At 52.0% G+C, this 24,572-nt stretch overlaps 1 protein-coding gene across 1 annotated transcript; it reads right to left on the bottom strand.

The window, feature by feature from the left end:
- Nucleotides 1-622: 622 nt before the first annotated feature.
- On the bottom strand, nucleotides 623-23,813 carry Cdhr2 (cadherin related family member 2). The gene is made up of 31 exons (XM_035442979.1): nucleotides 23,746-23,813; nucleotides 23,429-23,497; nucleotides 22,484-22,623; nucleotides 22,319-22,372; nucleotides 22,080-22,169; nucleotides 19,825-19,914; nucleotides 19,143-19,268; nucleotides 18,921-19,067; nucleotides 18,761-18,836; nucleotides 18,556-18,671; nucleotides 17,986-18,219; nucleotides 17,094-17,249; nucleotides 16,850-17,011; nucleotides 16,535-16,596; nucleotides 15,747-15,990; nucleotides 12,955-13,194; nucleotides 11,125-11,194; nucleotides 10,253-10,858; nucleotides 9,208-9,279; nucleotides 8,745-8,794; nucleotides 6,774-6,922; nucleotides 6,513-6,621; nucleotides 5,394-5,482; nucleotides 4,956-5,024; nucleotides 4,784-4,861; nucleotides 4,625-4,685; nucleotides 4,422-4,546; nucleotides 3,891-4,004; nucleotides 3,733-3,810; nucleotides 3,390-3,447; nucleotides 623-839 (listed from the first exon to the last, which is right to left on the bottom strand). Exons 1-31 carry the CDS (start codon nucleotides 23,795-23,797, stop codon nucleotides 699-701), a joined length of 3,927 nt encoding a protein of 1,308 aa, XP_035298870.1. The 5' UTR covers nucleotides 23,798-23,813; the 3' UTR covers nucleotides 623-698.
- Nucleotides 23,814-24,572: the final 759 nt, after the last annotated feature.

Raw genomic sequence — 24,572 nt, 5'->3', positions numbered from 1 at the left:
GAGAGCACAGGTGCCTACTCCCGTCCCTCCACCCTAGAGCTGAGGCAGGCTCCTGAGATTCCCCAGAAGTGGGAAAGACTGCATGCTAAGTGTTCGTCCACGTGTGCCAGGGTCAATGTGAAGCCACCAGAAAGGCAGACTCTGAACCGGAGGTTGGGAGGGGTCTCCACATGGTGCTGGCCCCAGGGCCAGGGTGTCTCTTGCATGCTGTTGGTAGTCCTGCCCCCTCTCCTTCTCTTCCCGCCTAGCCCGGTGCCCTAGTCCTATTCCCTCTCCTACCCAGTCACTATGCACAGTTCCCGTAGAGGCCAAAGGCTAGGACAGCCCTGGGGCTCAGCTGAGAAGGGAGAGTCATGGAAGGTGTCAGGCCACTGGCTGCCTGGCCCACAGCTGATCTTGGGTATTGGGAGTAGGGTGGAGAGCTCGCTTGACATCCACAGTTCACCTCTTATCTCCCATCCCCCACCACCACACCACACACAACACACACACACACAATGCTGTGAGCCCGACAAGTTCCTGTAACCACTCAGCGCCCTGGTCCCTTTCCCTCTAGCCTCAGTTTTTGGCTACTAACTGTCACAGTATACATTGGTAATAAAACCTTTCCCCAGCTCTTGTCTATGATTGAAAGACCATATATTATATTTTGGGGAAGGTAGGCAGTACAGATTGCACTTGAAGAATGGAGGTCTCCATCACAGATCTGTGGTGTCCAGGCCAGGGTTGGTGAAGGACAGATCCCTCTGCTTCGGTCCACTTGTGCCCACGTGCCTTCCCGAGAGCACTGCGCTCAGGGGCTCTGGTTCCTGTTTGGGCGAGTTGTGTGGAAGTGGCTTCTGGAGAGACAAGGAGGGAATGGTGAAGATGGGGTTCTCTCACCAGACCCTAGGGCAACCTGGGCCTTCACACTCATCACCACATGGCTCCTTGGCTAGAGTTTCTCGCCCTCACTCCTGCTGGGGTCTCTGTCTTTCAGAAACAGACATGGCCAGGCGGGATGGGCCTCTGGCCTTTGCCTAACCCCAAGAGAACAGTGTTCTAGCACTCTGTCCAGTCTTAGGCCAAAGAACAACTTTGTCACAGTTCCTGCCACCTGTTTTTCTCCCCCCCCCCCCAGCAAGCCATGTGTTGGGCAAGGTCGGTAAATTCCCTGACAGAGCCATAGACGCCCTGCTGAGAGGGATAGAAGCTGAGGCTCGCCCTAGCTAAAAGGCAGAGTGGGAACTGGTCAACCATTGTTGTAGATGTCCATGGTAAAATATTAGTTTCTGCTTGAATTTGCCATCTCCTTTTTCATAAATGTCACCCAGGATTATGCCTGTACCTTGTCATGACACACATGTCCCCTGTCCTTCCTCTCGCCCTCCCCATGTGATGTCACACAGCCCACCACTTCCACATCCCCCCTCACACATATCCCTTCCTATGGGAAGGCCCAGCCCCTGAGCTACTTACTCTGCTGCAGCAACCACTCCCCTTCCTCCACAAGGCCAGAGCCTCAAATCCCCTCTTCCTTTCCCTGGATTCTATAAGGGCTTTTCCAGCCTGGGGATGTTACCATCCCTGGTAAACAGTAGAGCATGCAAGAGCCTGGGAGGAGTTAGTCAGTCTGCTTACAGACCCTGAGCCCAAAGCAACCAACCAGCATAGCACTAGATAATGTAACCCAGCACCTAAGGCCAGAAGTCTTGACTTCTGAGCTAATTTATCCTGCAGGCAGCCAGGCCTTAAGCCAGTCAGCACTCCCTGAGCATCTGTGTCCACGATACTTGATTGACAAGGGGGATTGGGTGGTTTCCCGGCTACTCACACCTTGTACACAGTGTTTACAGGGCCCTTATAGGTCATGGCATTCACGGATTGCTAGAAAAAAACCTGTCTGTCCCTCAGCCAGTCACACCGTCTCTCCAGACTCTTCTCTCAGAAGTCCTGCTCTTTCCCAGCCCACAGGTCAATCAGGAACCCCTAACTCCACTCTTGGAGGTAAGTCCACAATGCCCTCCTCAGGGCCTTGAACTTTGTTGCCTCAGTTCCGACAGAGTTCTCTAGCATTTTTCTCAAACCACCTTCACACAGCCCCATCCACACACGGGGCTGACCAGCTTGCTACCCAAGATCCCCATTCTTGGGAGCCCATCTAGAAGTCTTTATGCCAGATTTTTCATCATTATACATTTGGACTCCTGTACAAGCAGAAGCTTTAGTTGAACCTATCTATCCAAGAAATTAGTCCTCTACCAGAGGTGGTGGCACACACCTTTAATCCCAGCAGTCAGGAGGCAGAGGCAGGAGGATCTCCTAGTTCAAGGCCAGCCTGGTCTACAGACTGAGTTCTAGGAAAAGCCAGGGTTACCTAGAGAGACCTTGTCTCGAAAAAAAACAAAAACAAAACAAGAGTCCTCAGGGAGAATAAGGTCTGCAGCACGGGTAGGTTGGGGCCCTTGGGGAGGGGTGGTGTGACAATGCAAACACCACTTCTTTCCCAGAAATGAACAATTGCAGCTAATGGGCCCCAAAGACCTTCCGCTCCAGTGGGAGGAGGGGGGCTCCTCTAGAGAGCCCTGCATGGCGTCACTGACCAGTTCCAGTGTTTCTCCACTCTACCTAGACATTGAAATTGCCTGAAAAGTCAGGCAAGGCAACATGTACCTGAATTCCCACCACTAAAGACACTCGAGCGGGAGGAAGAAAAGTGTGAGGTTGGCCTAGGCTACACAGTAAGACCCTGTTGCAAAACAAAGCTCAGTGAAGAAACTAGAATCTGCTGGGGAGCTTTGGCAGCGTATTCTTGCCCTGTGACACTCTGTCCCACCCCATCCCACCATGGGCCATCGGGATCAGGATCTGAATGTGACCCGAGTCAGTTGTTTTAGAATTCCCCAGGTGATTCCAAACTGTGAGTTCTTGATCTCATCTACTAACCAACTAAACATCTAACCAGTTAACCAACTAACCTAGATAACATGGAGTGGTGTTGTCATTTAATTATCTATTGAGCTTCCCTTCTCTCCTTCCCTACCTTTGTTCATGTCCATATTTCTCCCTCACCTGCTAGCATTTGTATAGAGACCAAAAATGGCTTTTTCTTCTCTTTTTCATTGGTTTGTTGTTTTGTTTGTTTTTATTTTGGAGACTGAACCCAGAGCCTCAGCAAGCGCCCTACCTTCACACTGCCTGCTCTGACTTAATCCCCACGTCAGCCTTGCAGAGTTCATGTTCTGATTACCATTTACAGATGAAAAGAACAGAGAGCCAAAAGCAAGAAGCAGTTCACCAAAGAGCACCTTAGGGAGGAACAGGGAGTGGGCCTCATTCATCCTAAATTCCACCCCTTCAAAGAAGTCTCAAGTCAGAAGCCCCGGGTACCAACCCATCCCCCATCCTACCTTGATTTTCTTACTGTCCGTGTCCAAGTCCACAGCGTTTTTGTCTAGGGAATTGAGGCTATGGGAGGAGGAGTAGAACTTAGATGGTTAGCAAACTGACCCAGCCTTCCCAGTCTGTGACCTTGCCGCCACCATCACCATCACCCCCAACGTTCTAAGTATCACCACCTACACCACGGCCATCACTGCCGCCATCACCAGCATCAGCATCACCAGCTTTGCCATCAGCACCGTGAACACTGTCACCATTGTCACCATCACCATGACTGCCACCATCCCCATCCGCATCACCACTCATCTCCTGCTACCAACAACCAGGCTGGTAGTGAGAGATGCTGTTCACCTGACATTGTCCAAGTCACTGGAGGAGAGGCACTCCAATCCCAGATCCTTGGTGGGGAGGTCCAGCATGGGGTTGGCTCTGGGGAAAAAGTTTGGTCAAGCAACCGTGGCCTTCAGCCATCTTGCAAAGTATCTTGCTCCCTTTTGACTTGTGCTCACCGATCAGTGTTGTACATGTTAGTCCCGGGGATAGCGGCAGTTGAATTCGTTGCTTCTATTGGTGTCTTCCGGGCCTCCTTGCCAGCCTTCATAGCTTGAAGCTTCCGGTGATAACTGTTGAACCGGGAAGAAGTCACTTTTGCAACATAATCACCTAGTGCCTACTGGGAGCCCTTCGACTGTGACTTTACAAGGATCCTGGCTGCTGATGATGTTAGCTGTGTTTTATAGGGAGTAGAACCATCAGCAAAGGGAATGTGTTGTTGAAGAACCACCTAGGCAGCCAACGGTGATACCTAGACTAGAACTCAAGGAAAGCTACCAGATGTGTTCTGGGAAGGGGAAATGGCAACGATTTGAAGTGCTCAACATTTCTGCCCCAAATTCATGGAGGAACCTAGTGCCAAACCCATTTTGCAGGCAAGGAGCAGGCAGTCTTGCTCATGTCCCTGATGCCTGACCCTTTCTACCCACCCCACATACATTGGGTATCTGGGCCAGGAGAGAGCTGGAGACAAGGGGAGACCATACCTCTTCCGCACACACAGGAGGGCAGTGATCAAAATCACAAGGACCAGCAGCAATGCCACTACCAGTCCTATGATGACACTGGTGAGCAGTTTGGGCTGATCGGACTCCTGGATCTCCTGGGAGCTCTGGGGGAGAGGGAGGGTGAGAAGACTGCGGGATTCACACCCCTCCCCTACCTGTGACCTCTGACCCACCACACTCACCACCACCACCAGGCCCAGTTGCAACAGCTGCCTCAGCGCATCCTGGTCTCTCCGAATCATCCTGCCACAGAGCCCTGCTTAGACCCAGGGCCACTGACCTCCCCCGGGGACTTCTTGTTCTGCTTTCCCCTGCCCACCCTCCCAGACAGCCCCACTCACAAATTCAGCTCATTAAGTGTCAGGGCTGACCCATTGGAGAAAACAAAGTAGGCATCTAGGTAGGACTGGACTTGGGCCCTGGAACAGACACACAAACAGCCCAGGAACATCACAAGCCTCTCCAACTATGGTTGCTTGCTTCAACCCAGCCACTGTGCCTGGGGACACTCACCGAGCCGTAGAGTCTATGTTCTGGATCGTCACAACGTAGACAGAGGTCCTGGTCGCCTGGACAAGAGCCCTACAAATATGCAAGCATTACAGATACACCGAGTGGGGCTATAGCCCAGGACTTGGCCAGGGCTCTGCCAGTGGAGTCAAGCAGAGGGAAGGTGTGTTCACTAAAGAGCTGACATTTCTGCACAAACTAGAGATGGAAATCTTTTCTTCCTGGGCCCTTGTTCTTCTCCAGGGCAGGGCTCTCACAACTGCACACGGCAGTTTTGTTCCTGCCCACTCCACCTGGGACTGAGCATGGGCTTCTGGGGTGCAGGCTCAGGGTCAGAGATAGGGACAAGTTCAAGTAAAGGCCAGGGACAGGGGAGAGGGGTGTCTTATGGAGGACTAGCCCCTTAGGCCTTGTTCTGCCCGCAGCCCTTCCCAGACCTACGCTTTAATCTCCTCCACGTTGGCGCCCACTTCCACCTTGTTGGTGGAGAACTGCAGCCTCACACGGTAACTCTGGTCCACAGTGAAGAGCTGGGGGAGAAGGGGTTGTGGAGGGGAGACATCAGAAACACAGGGCAACCACAAGATCTCCGGCAGCACATGTTTCTCAGAACACACACACCCACGGTTACAGCACACATGCAGTGTTCACCTGCAACCCAAACTCAGGCACCACAGAGGGCATACAAAAGGAAAATAAGATCCCAGCTCTTACTTTAAAGAGGCCATCACAATGAAAGTTTCATGAGATTTTATCTTGGAATTGTCTGCCTATAAATAATCCCAGGAACATGTCCATGCTTCTCCTTGGCCACACGCATAGAACCTGGCGGTTATGCTGGCCCTGTCCTTACATGCCTTTGCTTGCTCAGTCTGTCTTGGGCACCTCCCTCATCACTCTACATGTTCCAGCGACCATGTGGATGTCTCACGTGATTTCCTCACCACTTCTGACATCCTCACCACCAGGTGCTCTCATGCACCCCAATGTACCATCCTGTGTCTGCAGGAACATCCCTGGAAGGGGACTTGCTGGCCTAAACACTGTGTGTCTTGTAAACATATGCAGAGATTGACAAATACCTTTCCTAAAAGATTACAGCTGATTTAATTTCCCAACAAGAATAAGGAGAGTCCACTAGAAGGATCATTCCGTCTTTCACATAACTAATATGTACGGAGAATTTACTTTCTGTCTGCGTGCCGGCTGTTCTTGACTCTGAGGTGTGGATGAGAATAAAGTCCCCATCATTTAGAAGTGGGGAGGGGTGTGGTTTATGATTTGTTTTGAGAACAGGTCCTTCTATATAGCCCAGGCTGGCCTCAAATTCAAGTTCCTCCTGTTTTTGTCTCTAAGCGATGGGATTATAGGTCTGAGAGACAGAGGCAGGTGGATCTCTGTGAGTTCAAGGCCAGCCTTGTCTATATATGGGTTCTAGTCCAGTCAGAGCTACATAGTAAGACCCTGTCTTAAAATAACATAATATAAAAACAAAAGAGAAAGGAAAAACACAGGGCTAGCCAAGAACACCAGAGGCTGGAGGCAGGGAATGGCACTTACATTCAGAGTGATCTGGGTTTCCAGTGCGGGACCCACAACAGGCTGGTCCTGAGCCTGAACTGTCACCTGGTATATGCCTTGGAGAGTGGAATCAAGGCTGGTCACCAGCCTGTGAGAGATGACAAGACACAGCTTTATTCTGTAACCGAATCTGGGTCCTTTTGGCCTTCGGGAAACCTACCTGTGTACCTTGCAGGATGGAGACCCTGCCTGAGGCTGTGCTCCCCGCCCCACCCATCCAACCATCCATCACCACGTTACATGATGCTGGCGGTGTACAGGTCAGCATCCACAGACCGGACAATCCGGAAGACCTGGACAGGGTTGGTGGCCCCGTCCTTGGAGACAAAATCTGCTTTCGGGATGGAGAAGTCGATGATACTGTTGTGTGGTGAGTCCTCATCTCTGGCCTGGGAGCAAGAGTGGATGTCTGGGTAAGGCTGGGAAAGGCCTCTCCGTTCCCACCATGACCAGAAGCCGCAGCAGCCACTAAAAACGCGGACGTGCTTTTTATTTTTAATTTTATTAAATAGGGTTTCACTATGGAGTCCTGGCTGTCCTGGAACTCACTATTTAAGCCAGACTGACCTTGAACTTTCTGTGATCCTCCTGCCTCTGCCTCAGAAATGCTGGGGCTACAGAAGTCTACACCACACCTGGCCAGGCGCCAGGCTTTTTAAAGATGAAGTTCACTGTCTTTGACATTTGCCCCAGTACCTTCCCATGCACCCCGGAGTAGCAGGTCACCACCCAAAGTCCTGCCATACTGAGAGTCCTCCCTCTCCTCTCCCCAACTGCCAAGCACATACACGCCTACTCACAAACACAGCCACGCTCGGCTTAAGAGCACCTACAGTGTGCGTCCTCCCTTAGTGTGCGTCCCCCCTTTAAAGCACTCATTTCAGGGCCCATTAATGTGAGCCCACATTCCCTAGTGGGACAAACATTCTAATGCCTTTAAAAAGAATGTGACAGAGAGCTGGGGTGCTGGCGCACGCCTTTAATCCCAGCACTCGGGAGGCAGAGGCAGGTGGATCTCTGTGAGTTTTAGGCCAGCCTGATCTACAGAGCAAGTGCCAGGATAGGCTCCAAAGCTACAAAGAGAAACCCTGTCTCAAAAACCAAAAAAAAAAAAAAAAAAAAAAGAAAAGAAAAAGAAGGAGAAGAAGGAGAAGGATAGCTCCTAAAGACCAATACCCTACATTGTTTTTAGCACACACACATCCAGTGCCCACACCACATGCATGCTATGTGCACACACATGTATGTACGTACGTGCACAGACATATATACACACAGAAAAGCATGTGCACCCTCCTGCACATGTGTCCCTGCACATATGTGCACACATACAAAAGAAAACAATCCAAAACCATGAGTAAATGAGGACATGGGCCTGCAGCTGGCTTGAGGACTAGAAATTAACTGTCTTAAGTCTCAAAAGAACCTACAAAGGGAAAATTGCTGTCCCCAGGAGAAGAGCTGTGCTGAGGACACCCTCTACTCTGCAAGGGAAAGGTCAGGCCTCTCCAAGCCTGGGACATACCATTCACATAGTGTTAGCCAGGAGCCACCAGCCTCTTGTCAAAAGGGGGGAACTGAGCTGGTTGTGGTGGCTCATGACTTTAATTTCAACACTGCAGAAGCAGAGAGTTAGATTTGAGGCAAGCCTGGTCTACACAGTGAGTTCCAGAATAGCCAAGGCTACCAAGTCAGACCCTGTCTCAACATACACACACACACACACACACACACACACACACACACACACACACACGTGCACACACACTTAATCCCTGAGAAGCCAGACAGCTGCAGCCCTAGGGCCTCACCCCACATGGCCTGGCCACCCTCTAGTCTCTCTCACACACACATCCATCACCATAACAAATTGAAAGGATTGCTGTAATTGTGCTCAGGAAGCTATTTAAGTATAAGAAGCCCTTTTAATTTACAATTGGCTATGGGTTCTCGATCACACTCAAGAATCCTGGCATCGTCGGGAAATCTAGCCTATAAGTGGTATTTCTGGTCATGAAATTTTTATGAACATTAAATTGAACAATTAGCATGGGCTGGGCAAGTTCGGCTACAGCTCAGGCTTAGTATCAGCCGGTTGTGAGCCCAGTGTATCTAGGGCTGAAATGTCTTGGGGCAGTTGAAAGGTCGGAAGTCCTTAACTCTGTCCCCTGGAGTTGCTGTGACTGGTAATGCCTGGAGCTGAGAACTCACCTGCACAAAAGCCACCTGCTGGCCGGGGGACACGAGCTCTGGAATGATCACTACAAATGTAAACAGGAAGAGGTCACATGGCTGGGACAGTGCCACCTGGCCCAGCACTGCCCACCAGCTGAGTCCACAACACAAGCCCATCCCCAATCCCCCTGCAAAAGTGGCCCAATGCAGCTGTTCCTGAGGCTGGAGCTGACAAGGCACCCATCCTCATTGTACATATGGGGAAACCGAGGCTCGAAGAGGAAAGGCCTGCCTTAGAGCCAGCCAACAGTTGACCCAGAGCTGGAATGAAAGCTCAGGTGTCCCTTCTAGCCACAAGCTGGGAACAGAGGTGGCCTGGACCCCTCTGTGCCCTATAAAGGGTTTACAGGGGTGGGAGAGGGAGGGTGTCTAAGAGTAATCCCATATTACAGTATGTGTAGCTACAACAGGGTGAGGATGGGCGGTTTCATTCATTCACCAAAGGTCTGGTTGACAGGCAGGAAGTAGGGAGCATTGTCATTCTTGTCTTCGATGACGATGGGGAGATCTCCTGAGGACATGAGGTCATGTGGGTCAAAGCTCTGAGCCAAGTCTGCACCCAAAGAGCCTGGGCTTCATCAGGCTTTCTCCACCCCTGCTCTTCCTGTCCTCTGCTCACCCCTGCTCCTCACCCAGGTGTCCCCACAGCCTCCTCTAGATTTCCTGTCTGTTAAGGTTGTTCCCACCTCACGGAGGATGGACAGCTGGTCAGAGCCACACAAGAGTGGCCGTTCAGGAGTGGGCCTGGATCTGCCCCAGCTGACCAGGGTATTTTATACATGGATGGGTGTCACTCAGTAGCAGCACACTTGACTGGCATGAGAAAGACCTAGGGCTCCATTCTCAACACGCCTAAAAGTAAGTGTGTGTGTGTGTGTGTGTGTGTGTGTGTGTGTGTGTGTGTGTGTAAATGTTATTATGTTTGTCTACATTAATATATAAGTGTGATGTCAGTTGGTCATTTAAACACTCACTCTGAGCCAGCAGTCGTGACACACAACTATAAATCTAAGCACTCGGGAGACTGAGGCAGGAAGATTATAAAATTGAGGCTAGCCTGTGTTACAAAGTGAGACCCTGTCTCAACAAAACAAAACAAAAAATCCTGTCCACTCTGTGCTGTGGCTCCCTGGTCTTTCGGTTGGTTGGGCATCACTAGCTCATGAGCTGAGCAGGGATAAAATGAGCAAATACCGTGTACCTGTGCTGTGCTCATTGTTAACGCGGCCCAGGCGCCTGTGTGGAGGTGAACGAGGGTTTAGCTAGCTCTGGAGTTCTGTCTCCTTTGTGCTGTTTCACAATCGGCAGCCTTTAGCGGGTGCTTCCAGACACCCCACTAAACACTGTGTGCATGCCCTCACACTCCACAACCCGCCCTTAGCCGATCCCCACTGGAAAGATGGAAAACAGAAACCCCAAGAGAACATGGCCAGCAGATGATGGGGGTCCCTGGACCCTAAGCTTCAGCCCGCAGGCCCTCTCACCATTGCTGCTGTAAGCATCAAAGCGGGAATCTGTGTTGAGGTCATGTGCCCGCACAACCAGTGTGACCAGATTACAAGCCTCATAGTCGATGGCCTCACTCTGATTGATGTACACTAAGCCGTTGGCATCCATAGAGAACCATTCATGGCACACGCTGCCCACATCAACGTTATCCTTGGTGCAGATGACGTCCACTAGTTCTATTCTCAGCAAGGAATCGGTATCCACATCCTGGGCTGTCACCTGAGCCACCTGGCCATGCTGGGAGCCATTCTCGGCCACAAGGACGGCCCGGAGTGAGGCCGCATCCAGGGTAGGTGGCTCGTCATTTACGTCCACCACAACTACCGTGACACTGGCTGTGGATTCAAGGCCCTGGGGTCCTGGGTTCTCGGCGCTCACTGTCAGATTGAAGAATTTCTGTGCTTCATAATCCAGGCTCACATCAGGGAGCAGCCAGAGGTACCCCTCGGCCCCCCCGTCTTCCAGCACATAGCCTCGGACAACAAAGTTGTTGACACCAGTCCCGGACAGGCTGAAGCTGATGCGGTTGTTGGTTTCTGTCTGGTCAGCATCCCAGGCTTTCACTGTACCCACAAACTCTCCTATGTACAAAGGACAGAGGTTGGAGGGCTAGCCACGTCGGCCTCAGGCACTCCAGACTGGACCTACAATGGAGCTGTTAGCATGGGCCTTACTATTTGGCGTTAGAGATGGTATATGAACAGACTCTGCTCCAGTGTACCCTACCCAAGTAGGGTATGGTACACCTCACCAAAGGATGACACCAGCAGGAGTATCCTGCATAATACCCAAAGCACTAGGATACATACCCTCGTCATCTGCACAGCTAGCCCATGAGAGCACATACCTGGATCCCTCTCCTTCACAAAGAATTCATAGGAGGATTGGTTGAATATAGGCAGGTTGTCATTGATGTCCTAAAAGGAGAGGCAGGTCTGAGTCCTAGGGACCACGTGGCCCCAGGGTCATCCTCCCCAGAGCCATCTGAGAAGCCAGTAGTAACTCTACTCAGAGAGAGCCATGGGTGTGTCCCTCAGACAGCACCACCCAGTTTCCAGATGTATGGACAGCCTTCCAGAGAGGCCAGGAAGTGGTCCTTCTTCTGTTTGTCTGACCCCAGCCCAGAACTACTCTAGTTCTACTTTCCAGAACTGTTAAAGGCTCCTGTCTGTGTCCCTATCTGGCTTAGTCTGAGGTCCCATTTCTCAGACCGGTGACACAGGCTCTGTGCTCAGTCTGAACAGGGATCTGATGCCCTGGACATCTGTCCTTGCCTACCACACACAGCTGGAGCCCTGTCTCCCATGCTGTCCCCAGTCTTGTCAGATGCCTGGGAGATGCCCTGGACGCTCCCAGCCCTTGCCAATCTGCTGGCATACAAGCACCCTTGATGGCCAGTTTTCTGTGAATAACCACAGGATGGAGACCTGGGAACAGAACCCTAACCCTTCAGTAAGGTGTGCCATCTCTACTCTTCCTCCCACACCCTCCACTCCCTCTTGTCTGTCTTCTCTCTATTCCCCTCTCCCCTCCTTCCCTCCTTCTCGCCTTCCTTCTCCTTTGTCTTTTTCTGAGATAAGAGTTCTCATCATGTGGTCATCTCCTGAGCTTGTCACATCCTTCTGGAAATGCAGAAGGGACCTCTGCTCGCTGAGGCACATGGTCTAAGAGGGACTCCTCAGACCTGTGTCCCTGGCTTCTTGCACAAGGCTGCTGAATTCTCATGGTCGTCCTGACTCACACAGAAGAAGCTAAGACATCAGCTGAGTCCATTTCCTCTCTGCCTCTCCTGTGGCTTTGGCGTCTTTGGGCTTCATTGTCCTCGTTTGAAAATAGGGCAGCCTCTGACACTTACATCAAGAGTATGAAACTCGTGGGGCAAAGGGACCCCTCCACTTCAGTAAGCGTAATTCTTCATTTTTCCCTATAGTATCCTATCTTGTTTCCAGGATGCCAGCAAGTATGAAATCTACCTCAGTGTCTCCATTGTCTCTGAGGTCACAAGGTCCACTATGCAGCCCATGATGAACTAAAACCCTCAATCACCTACCTTAGTCTCTTAGGTATTGAGATACAGGTGTGTACCACCGTGCTTGACCCCTTTCTCTCTCTCTCTCTCTCTCTCTCTCTCTCTCTCTCTCTCTCTCTCTCTTTCTCTCTCTCTCTCTGTTTTTGTTATTTGAGACATGGTTTTTCTATAGCTTTGGAGCCTGTACTGGAACTTGATCTTGTAGACCAGGCTGGCCTTGAACTCACAGAGATCCACCTGCCTCTGCCTCCCGAGGGCTAGGATTAAAGGTGTGCGCCACCACCTTGTGGCCCTTGCTTTCTTAATAAAGTGATTGTCACCATCTCTACCTTGGTGTACAGGAGACACAAGTGGAGTCTGCTTCACCTGCCCTTGGCCTTTGCTTGGTGTCAGTGAGCAGGGTTCCAAGCAAGATTGTGCATGGCAGTCAGAGCTAAGGCACTGCGCGCCTTCCCTGGGTGACACACCTTCAGAACTTGTGCGTTCATTCATGCTAATTTCATCCCTAGTCTTCCTGCCTTCAGGGCTAGGACCACCAAGGTCTGCTATGCTGAGTGCTCAACCTCTCATCTACCATGCTGTACAAGGCAGGAGGCATGACTTGTGCTAGAGTCAAAGAGCTAGGCAGTGTGAGAGCCCCGGCCTTACCTCCACAGTGATGCTGACATTGACTTCAGTGCTGAGGGGAGGGTTGCCACAGTCAGCCACAAGCACAGTTAGTACGATGTGGCCTTCCAGGGCAGGGTCAATGGCCTCTCGGTCCAGTGGCTCCAGATTCCTGAGGAGCCCTGTGTTGGGGTCTATGGAGAAGTTGTGGCTGTAGGGCCCAGGCAGCAGGCTGAAGAGCAGGCGGCTGTTGTTAGTGTCTGGCTGGTCATCGTCATAGGCCTATAAACATAGTCAGGTAGGTATACAGGCCTCAGGCCCAGCCCCTCCCTCCTGCACTGGCCTAAGTGGCCATTGGCTGGAGCCAGGGGGAGACAGGTCATGGCTCCTGCTGAGATGTGGAACACAGCCAGTGAGAGCTCTTGGTCTCAGCGCTGAGCTGTCTGTCTCCCGGATCACTGTTGTGTGCATCTTGCAAACCTGGGCCTAAGCTAGACCCTGGGAAGACCTGAAGTGGAGGTTCCCACAGAGCTGATACTACCCAGAGGGTGGAAAAGCATATGTAGGGACTTGACATTTTTTTAATGTAAAATTATGAAATTTAAAAAAAAAAGACTGGTTTTTCCATGATTGCTACAGGATGCTCCTTTTCTGCGTCTGTCTGTCTGTCTATTCACACACACACACACACACACACACACACACACACACACACACACCAAGTGAATTACATCCCTAGCGTAGTACTATGCTTTTTTCATTTTCGAAGTTTAAAAGATTTTTTTTTTATTTTATATGTTTGAGTGTTTTGCCTGCACGTATATATTATAGAATAGCATTTGTGTGCCATGGCCACAGAAGGGCATCAGTCCCCCTGGAACTGGAGTTATAGATGGTTGTAAGCCACCATGTGGGTGCTGGAGATCAAATCTGGTTCCTCTCCAAGAACAGACAGTGCTCTTAACTGTTGAGCCAGCCCTCCAGCTCCACACCCAACTTTTCTTTGAAACAGGGTCTCACTATGTAGCCCTGGCTAGACTGGAATTCACAGAGATCTGCCTGCCTCTGCCTCTGCCTCTCAAAGGTGAAATCAAAGGTGTGCAATATCACTTCTGGCTACAGTGTTGTGCTTCTTAAACAGCTCATGCTTCATACAAAGGGTGTGTGCGTGTGCACAGATGCATTCTTGTCAGGGCCCCAAACATCTGGATTACACTGGAATGAGCCTGCACAAAGAATGCGTGTTCTTCCACGATCTAGCCTTGTCCTGAGGCCTTCCTCCTGACTCCCAACCATGCTGTCACCCCTAAAGCTCCCTATGGTCCTGCTACCCTTGATGGCCCAGATAACACCATCAGTAAAGGTCTGTGACGTGCTTAGTGGGAGCCCCATGAGCAGGAGTCAAAGTAAAGATCCTCTGTACCCGAGTTCAGCAGAGGACGCAGCCGGTGTTGGGATGTGAGCTAGTCAGTCCTTGTCTTTCTGCCCTGCTCATCACAAATCATTCTCCTCGCTTCAGTTCTGTTGGGTCTTGCTCAGTAAATGCCCCCTTCATAAGCAGCTGGAGACAGCTCTTCCAAAGGCGCAACCCATCTGTCCCTAAAAAGGGCCTCAGTGCTTGGCTAGTTAATTTGCCAGGCACTCCTCTGCATTCATAAGGGTACCACAGTTCTGAAAAATCAGAAGTGTTTCTCCCACGAGGATCTTAAAGACCATGGGCAGGAGGAGAAAGTCCACGGAGATCTGGACTGCAGCCCCACTATTGCCATCGATGGCAGCGCGGTCACAGAAAGGCTTGACTTTGAAACATCTGCAGGGAGCCTCATCCCCTGAGCGATGAAGGGGCTGGGCCAGAGAAGTGACCTTCTGAGGCACCTTCTCTGCGTCATCCTAAAGGAGAGTCTCAGTCTCCCACCGAGAAGGATGGAAGGCTCCCCAGCGTCTTTGGAGTCACAAGTGGGTTTTTACCGTATGACCCTGGGAACCTGGCCACTGAGTTGTCTATTTCAGCTCCAGCTGTTAGGCAGCCCACTGCCAGGGACTGTGTTCCAACTGTGTTCTTTGGGTTCTGGATTTTTTTTCTTTTCTTTTTTTGTTTTTTCAAAACAGGGTTTCTCTGTGTAGCTTTGAAACCTATCCTGGCACTCGCTCTGGAGACCAGGCTGGCCTCGAACTCACAGAGATCCACCTGCCTCTGCCTCCCGAGTGCTGGGATTAAAGGCATGTGCCCCCAACGCCCAGCTGGGTTCTGGATTTTAATGCTACCATTGGACCCTTTAATGATGCCACCCATTTTTGTTATTTGTTCTCTGTTTGGATCATGGGTTTTCTACTTGCTTTGCTTTTCTCCAAGCATTGCTTGCACAGCCCTGACTGTCCTAGAACTTGCTCTGTAGACCAGGCTGGCCTCAAACTCAAAGATCTGCCTCTGCCTCTGCCTCTGCCTCTCTGCCTCTGCCTCTGCCTCTGCCTCTGCCTCTGCCTCTGCTCTGCTCTGCTCTGCTCTGCCTCTGCCTCTGCCTCTGCCTCTGCCTCTGCCTCTGCCTCTGCCTCTGCCTCTGCCTCTGCAGTGCTGGGGAATGTACCAGCACACCTTGCTTGGACCTTCCTTTCTGTGTAAGTCATGCCAGGCCTCTGCAGAGCACCTTAGACCCATTATCTCATGCCCTGCTGACTCTGAGTAAGGACTACGATTCCTCATTTTCCAAGAGGAGATAGATGCCCAGAGAGACTGAGTGACTTCCTCAGAGCCACACAGTAGAGTTCAAACTTCATACAGGGCCAGCATGGTCCCCTCCCCCACCTCCCCACCAGGTCCAAGGTGACTTTCTCACCTGGATGGTCACAGAGACATTGCCACCCTCCTCAGGCACAAAGATGTTGTAGGAGCCTCGAACCACAGGTGCATTGTCATTGACGTCCAGCAGGGTGATCTCTAGTGCCGTAGTGCTAGACTGGTTCCCGCCGTCGGTGGCCTGCAGTGTGAGGTAGTACACTGCCTGCTTCTCCCGGTCCAGCAGCGTGCCGTTTTTCACCGTCACAGTCCCTGAGTTTGGGTCCACCTCAAACAGGTCTTCTCTGCTCGGATTTAACCAATAAAATGACAGGACATGGACTTACATTTGAATTTCAGACAAATGATAACACAGACGTGAAGGAATCTCATGCAATGTTTCCAACATCCTTATGACTGTGGGTTGGTCATGCTGTGAGCACCCTCAAGCCTCCAGGTGTGGGACATTTGGTCCACCGTGTGTGATGACGTTAGGAGGTGGAGCCTTTTAGGGAGTTGTCCCTGGTCTCTTCCCTTCCTCTGGTTTCCGATCTTGTCATGTGATCTCTCCATCTCATACAGGGCCTCACCATGTGGTCCAACATACTCTGAAGTCCTCACATGGAACAGTGGATGGCACCCCACCCCAGGACTAAATAAACCTTTCTCTTTATAAAATGCCCTGCCTCGAGTGTTTTATTATAGTCACAGAGAACTAATCATTTTTAGAATTGTTTTTCTGGAACAGACACACAGCTGAGCACCTATACTTCTGCAAGCTACTCTGCTCTACCTCCCGACACCCACAGGGAGGTAGAGAAGAGCTCCCCTGCACACCTTGAGACTTACCCATTTCCTGGAAGCAGGCTGTAGGTGATGCGGCCCCATTTGTCCTTATCCTGGTCTGTAGCCTGTGAGGCAAAGATGGCAAGACACTGGAGACAAGGCCATCTGTGGTGCCACACAGCTCATTCAACAAGACTGTTGTGCACCCTGGCTCCAAAGGTTCACCACACATTTGCATTCACACCCTCACCCCCGGTTGCATCCACACGAGCATGCATGCTTGCAGGGACCCAGTGACACTGAATGAAACAATGGGACAGTCTTCAATCGGCCCTTTCAGCATCTTCCTCCCAGCATGGCTCATCCAGTATCACTCACATTGATACTGCTGGTGACCACAAAACCTGTTGGACTGTTCTCCGGCACGGTGAGTTCATACAAGCTCTGAGAGAACGTGGGCCTGTGGTCATTAATGTCTCTAAGATGGATGGTCACCGTGGCAACAGAGTAATCATTGCTGACTGAGTCAGTGGCCACAACCTGAGGACAGAAGAACAGGTGGCAATATAGGGGCCTGGTGACCTGTGGCCTCTGTATCGCACTGCATCTTGGCAAGCCATACCTTCACATACATCACTGGCTTCTTCTCATAGTCCACCATCTCTGAGTTTCTTACCACCACCTGCACACTGACAGACCCTGCCGCTCGCTCTGGGGACACGTTGAAGGCGTCAGCATCTTCGCCGTCCAGGGACAGCAGGAAGGTACCATTGTCGCCCTGTTAAGGAGGGTGGTGTAGTAGGGATTGACCCCCTATGTGTGTCTTTCCCCAGTTGTCAAGCTCAGGCTTTCTGCAGAAGCCCTGCCCAGTGAGACCCACAGAGGGAGTCAGGAAAGACCTAGACAATAATCCAGGCTCAGGAAGTTGGGCTGGCTATTCAGCTCTGTAAATGCAGCCTGGGCAGTTGAAGACTGCCCAAGGCACTGTGGGTCCCCAGGGCTAGAGACATAAGCCACACTCCCCCCACCCCTATAATATTCCCACCCCATCCCAGCCTGTTCCCTCGCCCGTCATCGCTGTGGTGGTTCCTTCCAAGCTGATCAGTCAGATCACTTTAAACACCCACTTCCCCAAACCACAGGCCAGCCAGAGCCAACAGCACCAGTGTCCCCGTGTCCCAGCCACTCACTGTTGCCTAGCACCCAATATCAACCTCCATTCCACACTGCTTCTGCTCAGCACCACCCAGTATTCCCCTGAACGTCGCCAGACAGCACGCACCAACCTCCACTTTGCACGACTCCCGGATCGGCGCCACCGTCCTTACCATCGTATTTCTACGTTTGTTCCCCGTGGACGCCACCCATCATCCTGCATACTCTGTAATCCACTGCCCGTCTCAACTCCAGTCATCACCACTCTCTTTCCCTCCCCCTTCACTACCCCCTTCTCCCATCTGTGACCCCTCCCCCCCATCCCTTCTCCAGCGGTGCTCCCCCTCCCGTGCACCTGCCTGATCTGGATCATAGGCCACCATGGTCAGGAAATCGATGGGGATTCGGGCAGAGGTGTGCTCATCCACGTAGCCTGTGAAGTTGTCTTGGGCCTCTTGGGGGCTGAAGGAGCAGTTTGGGAGGCTGCAGTTGTAAAATTCTGGCTTGTGGTCATTGACATCTGTCACCCTTATTGTGACCCAGATAGTTGCCTTGGCCTCTTGCCCGTAGATGTTACGATGCCCCTCAGTGGCCTGAGGTACAAAACAGAAGGCAGGGGGCAGAGACCAATACTCAGAGAGCGAGGTCTAAGGGCAAGGGTTAGAGACCAATACTCAGAGAGCGAGGTCTAAGGGCAAGGGTTAGAGACCAATACTCAGAGAGCGAGGTCTAAGGGCAAGGGTTAGAGACCAATACTCAGAGAGCGAGGTCTAAGGTCAAGGGTTAGAGACCAATACTCAGAGAGCGAGGTCTAAGGTCAAGGGTTAGAGACCAATACTCAGAGAGCGAGGTCTAAGGTCAAGGGTTAGAGACCAATACTCAGAGAGCGAGGTCTAAGGGCAAGGGTTAGAGAGAGGAGCCTCACTCACGGCCACTTGTATGTGCACTTCTCCATTGTCATTCAGCAGCTGCTCTCTGTCCAGGGCGCCGCTGACCGTGATGACGCCATCTTTCTCGATGCTGAACCATCCGGGCCTTGTGGAGTCTGATAGGGAGGTACTTGCAGCAGCTCTTCCAGGGGCTCTGACCACCCCACCCTTACCCCAGCCCTCCGGGGGACACCCTGCTTCTCACTGGTGATGCTGTAGGTCACATTGTCATTGACGCCTTTGTCAGCATCCACGGCCTCCACCTTCAGCACTGAGGTTCCCTGGGAGGAGGTTTGATGAGTGCATTTGACCCTTTGCTTAGACACTCACTGCTATCCTGCACCCTCACAGTCCCCAGCACATACCAAGGCCGCATCCTCAGCCACAGAGGCTGAGTAAAACTCCCTGACGAACTGGGGGTCCAGGTCCGGCTCATCAACCACTGAGATGGACAGGAAGACTGGCTGGGAGCACAGGGTGACTTGGCTGTTATTCCACTCACCGCCTGAGTCCTGTGGGCGAGAAGGTCTCCTGTGAGCCAGTGCCACAACTCTGAGCCCCCTAGCTCTGGTTACACGGGCACTCACACAGGCCTTCAGCTGCAGCTGGTAGAAGGCACTCTTGTTGTTGTAGCTCAGGCTTTCATTCAACACAATGGAGCCATTTTGCAGAATGTAGAAAAGATTCTTGCTGTCATCATTGCTGGGGATCACCTACAACAGAGGCTACTTGGGTGACACCTGTTCATACACCCTCCTCTGAGAGACATAGGGCCAAATACGGGCTCTTCCATTGGCTAGAAATGCCAATGTTTCCAAGCCTTGTAATCTCTCTGAACCCTGGTTTCTCCCCTTGGCTGATATAATTGCTACGGTGGGTTGAAAGTAAGTTTTTAGTTGGTGTTCAAGTAGTGGTGGGATCTCTAGCAAACCAGCCATCACAAAACACTTGTGTTTTGATTGTCTGGGTGAGCTTTGGCAAGATCCAGGCCTCTCTAGCCTTGATCTCTCTGGGAGCTGTGGATGCTTCAGCATGCGAGAGGCTGGTGGGGGGGAGGACTGGACCCTCCTCCAGCAACTGGGCAAAGTGAGATTTCCCTGTGGAGGGAGGCGTCGGGGTGGGGAAGAAAGCAGAGGGTGATGGGGTGGTCAGAAAGGTGGGGGGGCGGAGCCAGAGCTATGATTGCCTTGAGGATGCTGCCCCCTGGTGGACACGAGGCACAGGGATGCTGGCTCCCACCTGGGGGACCCAGCGATTTACAACACTCACCTTCTCTATGTAGTACCTCACTAAACCTGCTGGCCCAGTGTCCTTGTCCAAAGCCAGCACAGAGAACACCACGGAGCCGACTGGCAGGGTCTGTAAAAAAGGACTTTTCACCTGTGTGTCCATCCCATCCCAGCCCTGGGCTGGGCCTTCAGGGGAGGCATTAGACAATTAGGACAGGCAGCCAGGTGGTGGTGTACACCTTTAATCCCAGCACTCAGGAGGCAGGGATAGGCAGATCTCTGAGTTCAAGGCCAGCCTGGTCTAGAGTGAGCTCCAAGACAGCCAGTCTCGAAAAACAAAACAGCAAAAATAAAAGATGGGGCAGTGCCCTTTCCCCCAAATAACCCTGGTATGGAAACTCCTCCCTGCACAGTCTCATACCCCCAGAGCTGATTTATACAATCTCCCAAGACCACAGTGAAAGAACATGCTAGAACCCAGCCTGACTGAGCCTCTCCACTGCTCAGTACCCTATAGCCCACAGCCTGTGTCAGACTTCCACACTCTTAGCTCCTGGAAGTTCCCCATTCTTCCCAGAATATGGTCCAAACAGTTTCTGTGGCCCTCAGCAGTCTCTGCCGCTCCCCAGCCTCTACCTACCCTCAGCCTCTGAGGCCAGCCTCATCACTCACTTTGCATGTGCTGTTCCCAAACCTGGAACATTCCTTCCCTGGAGATTCTCCTGGCAGGCTCCATGCTATCCAGGTCTCTGTCTAGAAGTCACCCGCTGTGGAATAACCCTTCTCTACACTGTGAACATGTATTACTCTGATTGGCTTAATAAAGAATCTGACTGGCCAATAGCTGAACAGGGAAAGGTTAGGTGGGACAGCCAAAATGAGCATTCTGGAAGGAAGAATGGTGGCGTGAGGAGAGCAGATTCAGGGAGAAGCAAGATGGGCCTGCCGTGCTGAGAAAAGGCACCAAGCCACATGGCAAAGCAGAGATAAGAAATGAGGGTTAATTTAAATGTAAGAGTTAGCTAGTAACAAGCCTGAGCTACTGGCCGAGCATTTACAACTGCTATTAAGCCTCTGTGTTGGTTATTTGAGAAGTGACTGCTGGGACAGAAAACTCCACCTACAGTCACCTGCTCGCAGAAGCCAGAAGCAGCCCCTCTGTAGGGACTTTCTTGCACTCCTCCCTGCCTTGTCATCTTTGGAGTTTTGCGTCTCTGAACCACCCCTTGCAGCTCGTTTTTCTGTGACACCTGTGCTCCAGATAGTGAGTCCTGGAGCATCACACCCAGGGGAGTCTTGCAGAGCATGGGTGCTGGGTGGGACCTGTCAGGTGGATGTAGGGAGTCACCCTAGCCCCGCCCAATAGTCCTGGGGCAGGTACCAGGTGGACCCGGGGACTCGCCCAGAAGGGCGTGGTGAAGGAAAGCCGGGGTGACGTAAGGGAGCTTCTTAAGGGGCTGCACGTGGGGACGCTGGCCTTTTTTGTTCTGGCCGCGCTGGCTGGGTTCTATAACCTAGCTCTGGCCTGTGTTTTACCTTGGTGTCTTCTGGAATAAAGAGACCATAATCTTACAGGTGGATCTATGCCTGACCCCACTTCAAAGGTCTTCACAACCAAGTGGTCTTGGGGATTCAGAGATAACACCCTGTTAGTCAAGGGCAGCACTGGGGATCTTCCAGTGAATACAGTTAAGATGATGTACCTCTGGCTGAGGAAAGGGCTGCAGCACAGACCAGCCATTCTAGACCTCTGAATTGCCTCAGATTTCAAGTGGCATCTGCATCCCTGCCCTCTGGGAAGCTGGGCCAGACCACCCTAACAGAGTGGCCCTGGACCTGGGACAGTCCTGTTTATCTGCAGGTGCCGTGGCCTTCTGGTTGGTGGCTACAGACAGTGATAATGACATGCTGACCTATGGGATGAACACATGGCCCAAAGTGAGTGTGTAAAAGCCAGGCCTGCGCATGCTGGAAACAGGGAAACAGCCAGTCTTCCTGCCGAAGCTACAGAGGTGGTGAGGTGTTAGCTTGGAGCCGGGGCTGCCGGCTCTGCACCTCAGGACGGAGGCAGCAAGTGACAGTCTGATCAGCGGGCTCCAGCTACACCTAAGTCAGAGTACCTCCAGCTTTTCAGAAACACGAGAAAAGTGGCTCCCTCTGCATCCTTTTCCTACTGAAAGAATCCTAATCCTAGGTGCATGCTGTAAACTGTGGCCCTGTCATTCATGGCCTCCCCAGACAGAGGCTCCACTGAGTGGTGCCCTGGATGCCCCGCCCCACAAAGACTGGGGATACCTCATTGATGCTGGTGGCGTATGCAGAGTTCTGGAAAACAGGTGCATTGTCATTCTTGTCCTGTACTATCACCCGCAGGTCCTTCCGCACCTGCAGATGAGAAAACCCAGGTGAGGTCAGATAGTGTGGTTTAAGATGCCAGAAGAGTTTCGGGGACACCATGCAGAACTCTGCGCCATTTCTTCTAGATGTGCTCCTTCCCCCACCCCAATCACCCTCCCCTCTCTCCTCCTACTCACTGGGCTGTTGTGATTGTCATCTACGAAGATGGTGATCCCGAAGGAATAGAGTGTCTGAAGCAACAGGGAGAAGAGGTCCCTGTCAGTGTGAGATCCCAGCCATGCTCCCAGGACCATCCTGCCCACTCCCTCTCTCCAGGCCTTCCCTGCCCCAACACTCTTTACCTCAGAGTCCAAAGGGCTGGCGAGCTTCACTTCCCCAGTGTCCCGGGTGACAGAGAAGAAATAGGCATAGGTGCCAGTAATCCCATAGGTCAGCATGTCATTATCACTGTCTGTAGCCACCAACCAGAAGGCCACGGCACCTGCAGATAAACAGGACTGTCCCAGGTCCAGGGCCACTCTGTTAGGGTGGTCTGGCCCAGCTTCCCAGAGGGCAGGGATGCAGATGCCATTTGAAATCTGGGATTCTAATCCCCCAGTCACCATCCAGCCTCCCTAGTGCCTCTGGGCACTGGGCTTCAGTGAGACTGTGCAGTGTTCCGTGGAAGGAACACTCTTGGTTGTGAGACTCACTGCCCATTTGACGGCTGCTTTTTAATTTTCTTTCTAAGGAAAAAAAGAACGGTGTTAAATGACCATCTCCATGGTAAGGAAGACACTTGCCGATTAGGAGACACTAAGATTCAGAAAGACACAGTTCTGGTGCCTAAGGAGACACAGACGGCCAGCCAGTGAGTGGGAATCTTGCCTGAGGTCCTCTGTCCTCCACAACTGTGGAATCAACCAATCACAATGGGCTAGGGACCTCCTCAGCCTCCCAGATCGGTGGGTACTCATGTCCCTCATGTAAAGTGATGGAGCATATGTGTAGAAACCAAGCCTGTCTCCCTTGCCTTCAATCCCCTCGAGATAACTGTAACACCGGATTGTAACAGTGGAAGTGATGGTTTATAATGTAAGGGAAGGAATAGAAGCTACTATAACCTTTTCCCCCCGAGTATTTCAGCTCATGGAGGCTGAACCTGCACTGTGAGATTCAGGTGCAGATGGCTGACCACACACGTGATCTTTCGGGCTGTTCCTCAGACCTGGGTGGGGAGCCTGAGCCTATGTGACCACCTTGGAATAAACACTCCGCTCTGTCCCAGCATAGGGACCATTACTCACCCACTGGTAAGTCCTCTGGCAGAGTCACTAACGATGACATATTGAACACTGGTGGCGTGTTGGCTGTCACTGTAGAGATGCACAGCAAGGGACATCTGTACACTCTATACCCCACCACCCCTGTTCCCTTGGGATGCCCACCCTTATACCCAACCTTCAGCCCAGCCCACCCACCTAGACCGAGACTCCTCCATAGCCCTCCCAGAGCCTGCCTAGAGTGGACCAAGCCGGGCATTTATGAATGAGGACTGGCCCTACAGGCTTCTGCAGGGGGTCCCCAGTTTAACGTTACTCTTGTAGGGGAGGGAGGCACTCACCAGACGGCATGAAGGCAGGAAGCAATGCACAGAGCAGCCACAGCCAAGCCATCGTGGAGGGACCTGAGCAAAAGGTGTCAAGGAAAGGCATCTGGGCACAGCCCTCCCTAGTAGCAAAGCCCACTTGCCTAGGTCCGAGCCTAAGCTACTAACGGCCTTCACTCTATAGCTCTGCCAGGGCCTCTACCGCCTTCTGTTCATCTTCCACTAGGAAGTTGTGGGTAGGAAGGGTGCTGAAACCTACACTTAACCCCAGAATTCAGCACCCACCGAGTGCTGTTCTGAGTGTCTTGGGTGTGTGGTAGCCTAGTGTCTGTAAACACAGGGCAGCTGTTAAGCACTGGGCTAAGTCAGTAGCATGCCTAAGGCCACACAGGAAAGAGTGACAAGACATGCTTTGAACACAGGTCTCCTGACTCTGGAATTCATACACTCGACCGCCACTATACCTCCCCTGTCTCACACAGAATGGTTCTGTTCAGAATCAAAGGTTCAGAGGGCCAGGGGGCAGGGAGAGAAAGGCAGACTGGGCCGTGAGTCACATAGCTGGTGGCCGCTATCACGCACTCGGGGAAACACCCTTCCATACCTCTCCTCTACAACTGTCACATCCCCACCACTCCACTGTGTCACATAGGCCACCTTTCCCTCCCATGTTCAGTGTCATCAGCTGCTCCAGGATTCCCTCCAACTCTAACCCAACCCCTGTTCTCACCACACCACTTGTCCTTTGCTTAAAGCCCCGTGACAGGCTGCTGGTTATCAGGGTACAAACTCCATAAGAGAGCTTCCGAGCCTCCCAGCAACCTCCCCAGCCTCATGGCTGA

The sequence above is a fragment of the Cricetulus griseus genome, chromosome 3 (genome assembly GCF_003668045.3).
Source record: "Cricetulus griseus strain 17A/GY chromosome 3, alternate assembly CriGri-PICRH-1.0, whole genome shotgun sequence".
Taxonomy (NCBI): Eukaryota; Metazoa; Chordata; class Mammalia; order Rodentia; family Cricetidae; genus Cricetulus; species Cricetulus griseus.
The sequence above is the reverse complement of the archived record's forward strand: the minus strand, read 5'-3'. Positions and strand labels throughout refer to the sequence as shown.

What these genes read in the sequence shown, in the direction of transcription:
- Cdhr2 (XM_035442979.1), bottom strand. Translation starts at nt 23,797, where the DNA reads ATGGCTTGGCTGTGGCTGCTCTGTGCATTGCTTCCTGCCTTCATGCCG. An exon ending in GCCAGAGGACTTACCAGTGG is followed by an intron (nt 22,624 to 23,428) that starts GTGAGTAATGGT and finishes GTTTATCTGCAG; the next exon opens with GTGCCGTGGCCTTCTGGTTG. An exon ending in CCAGCCCTTTGGACTCTGAG is followed by an intron (nt 22,373 to 22,483) that starts GTAAAGAGTGTT and finishes CTGTTGCTTCAG; the next exon opens with ACACTCTATTCCTTCGGGAT.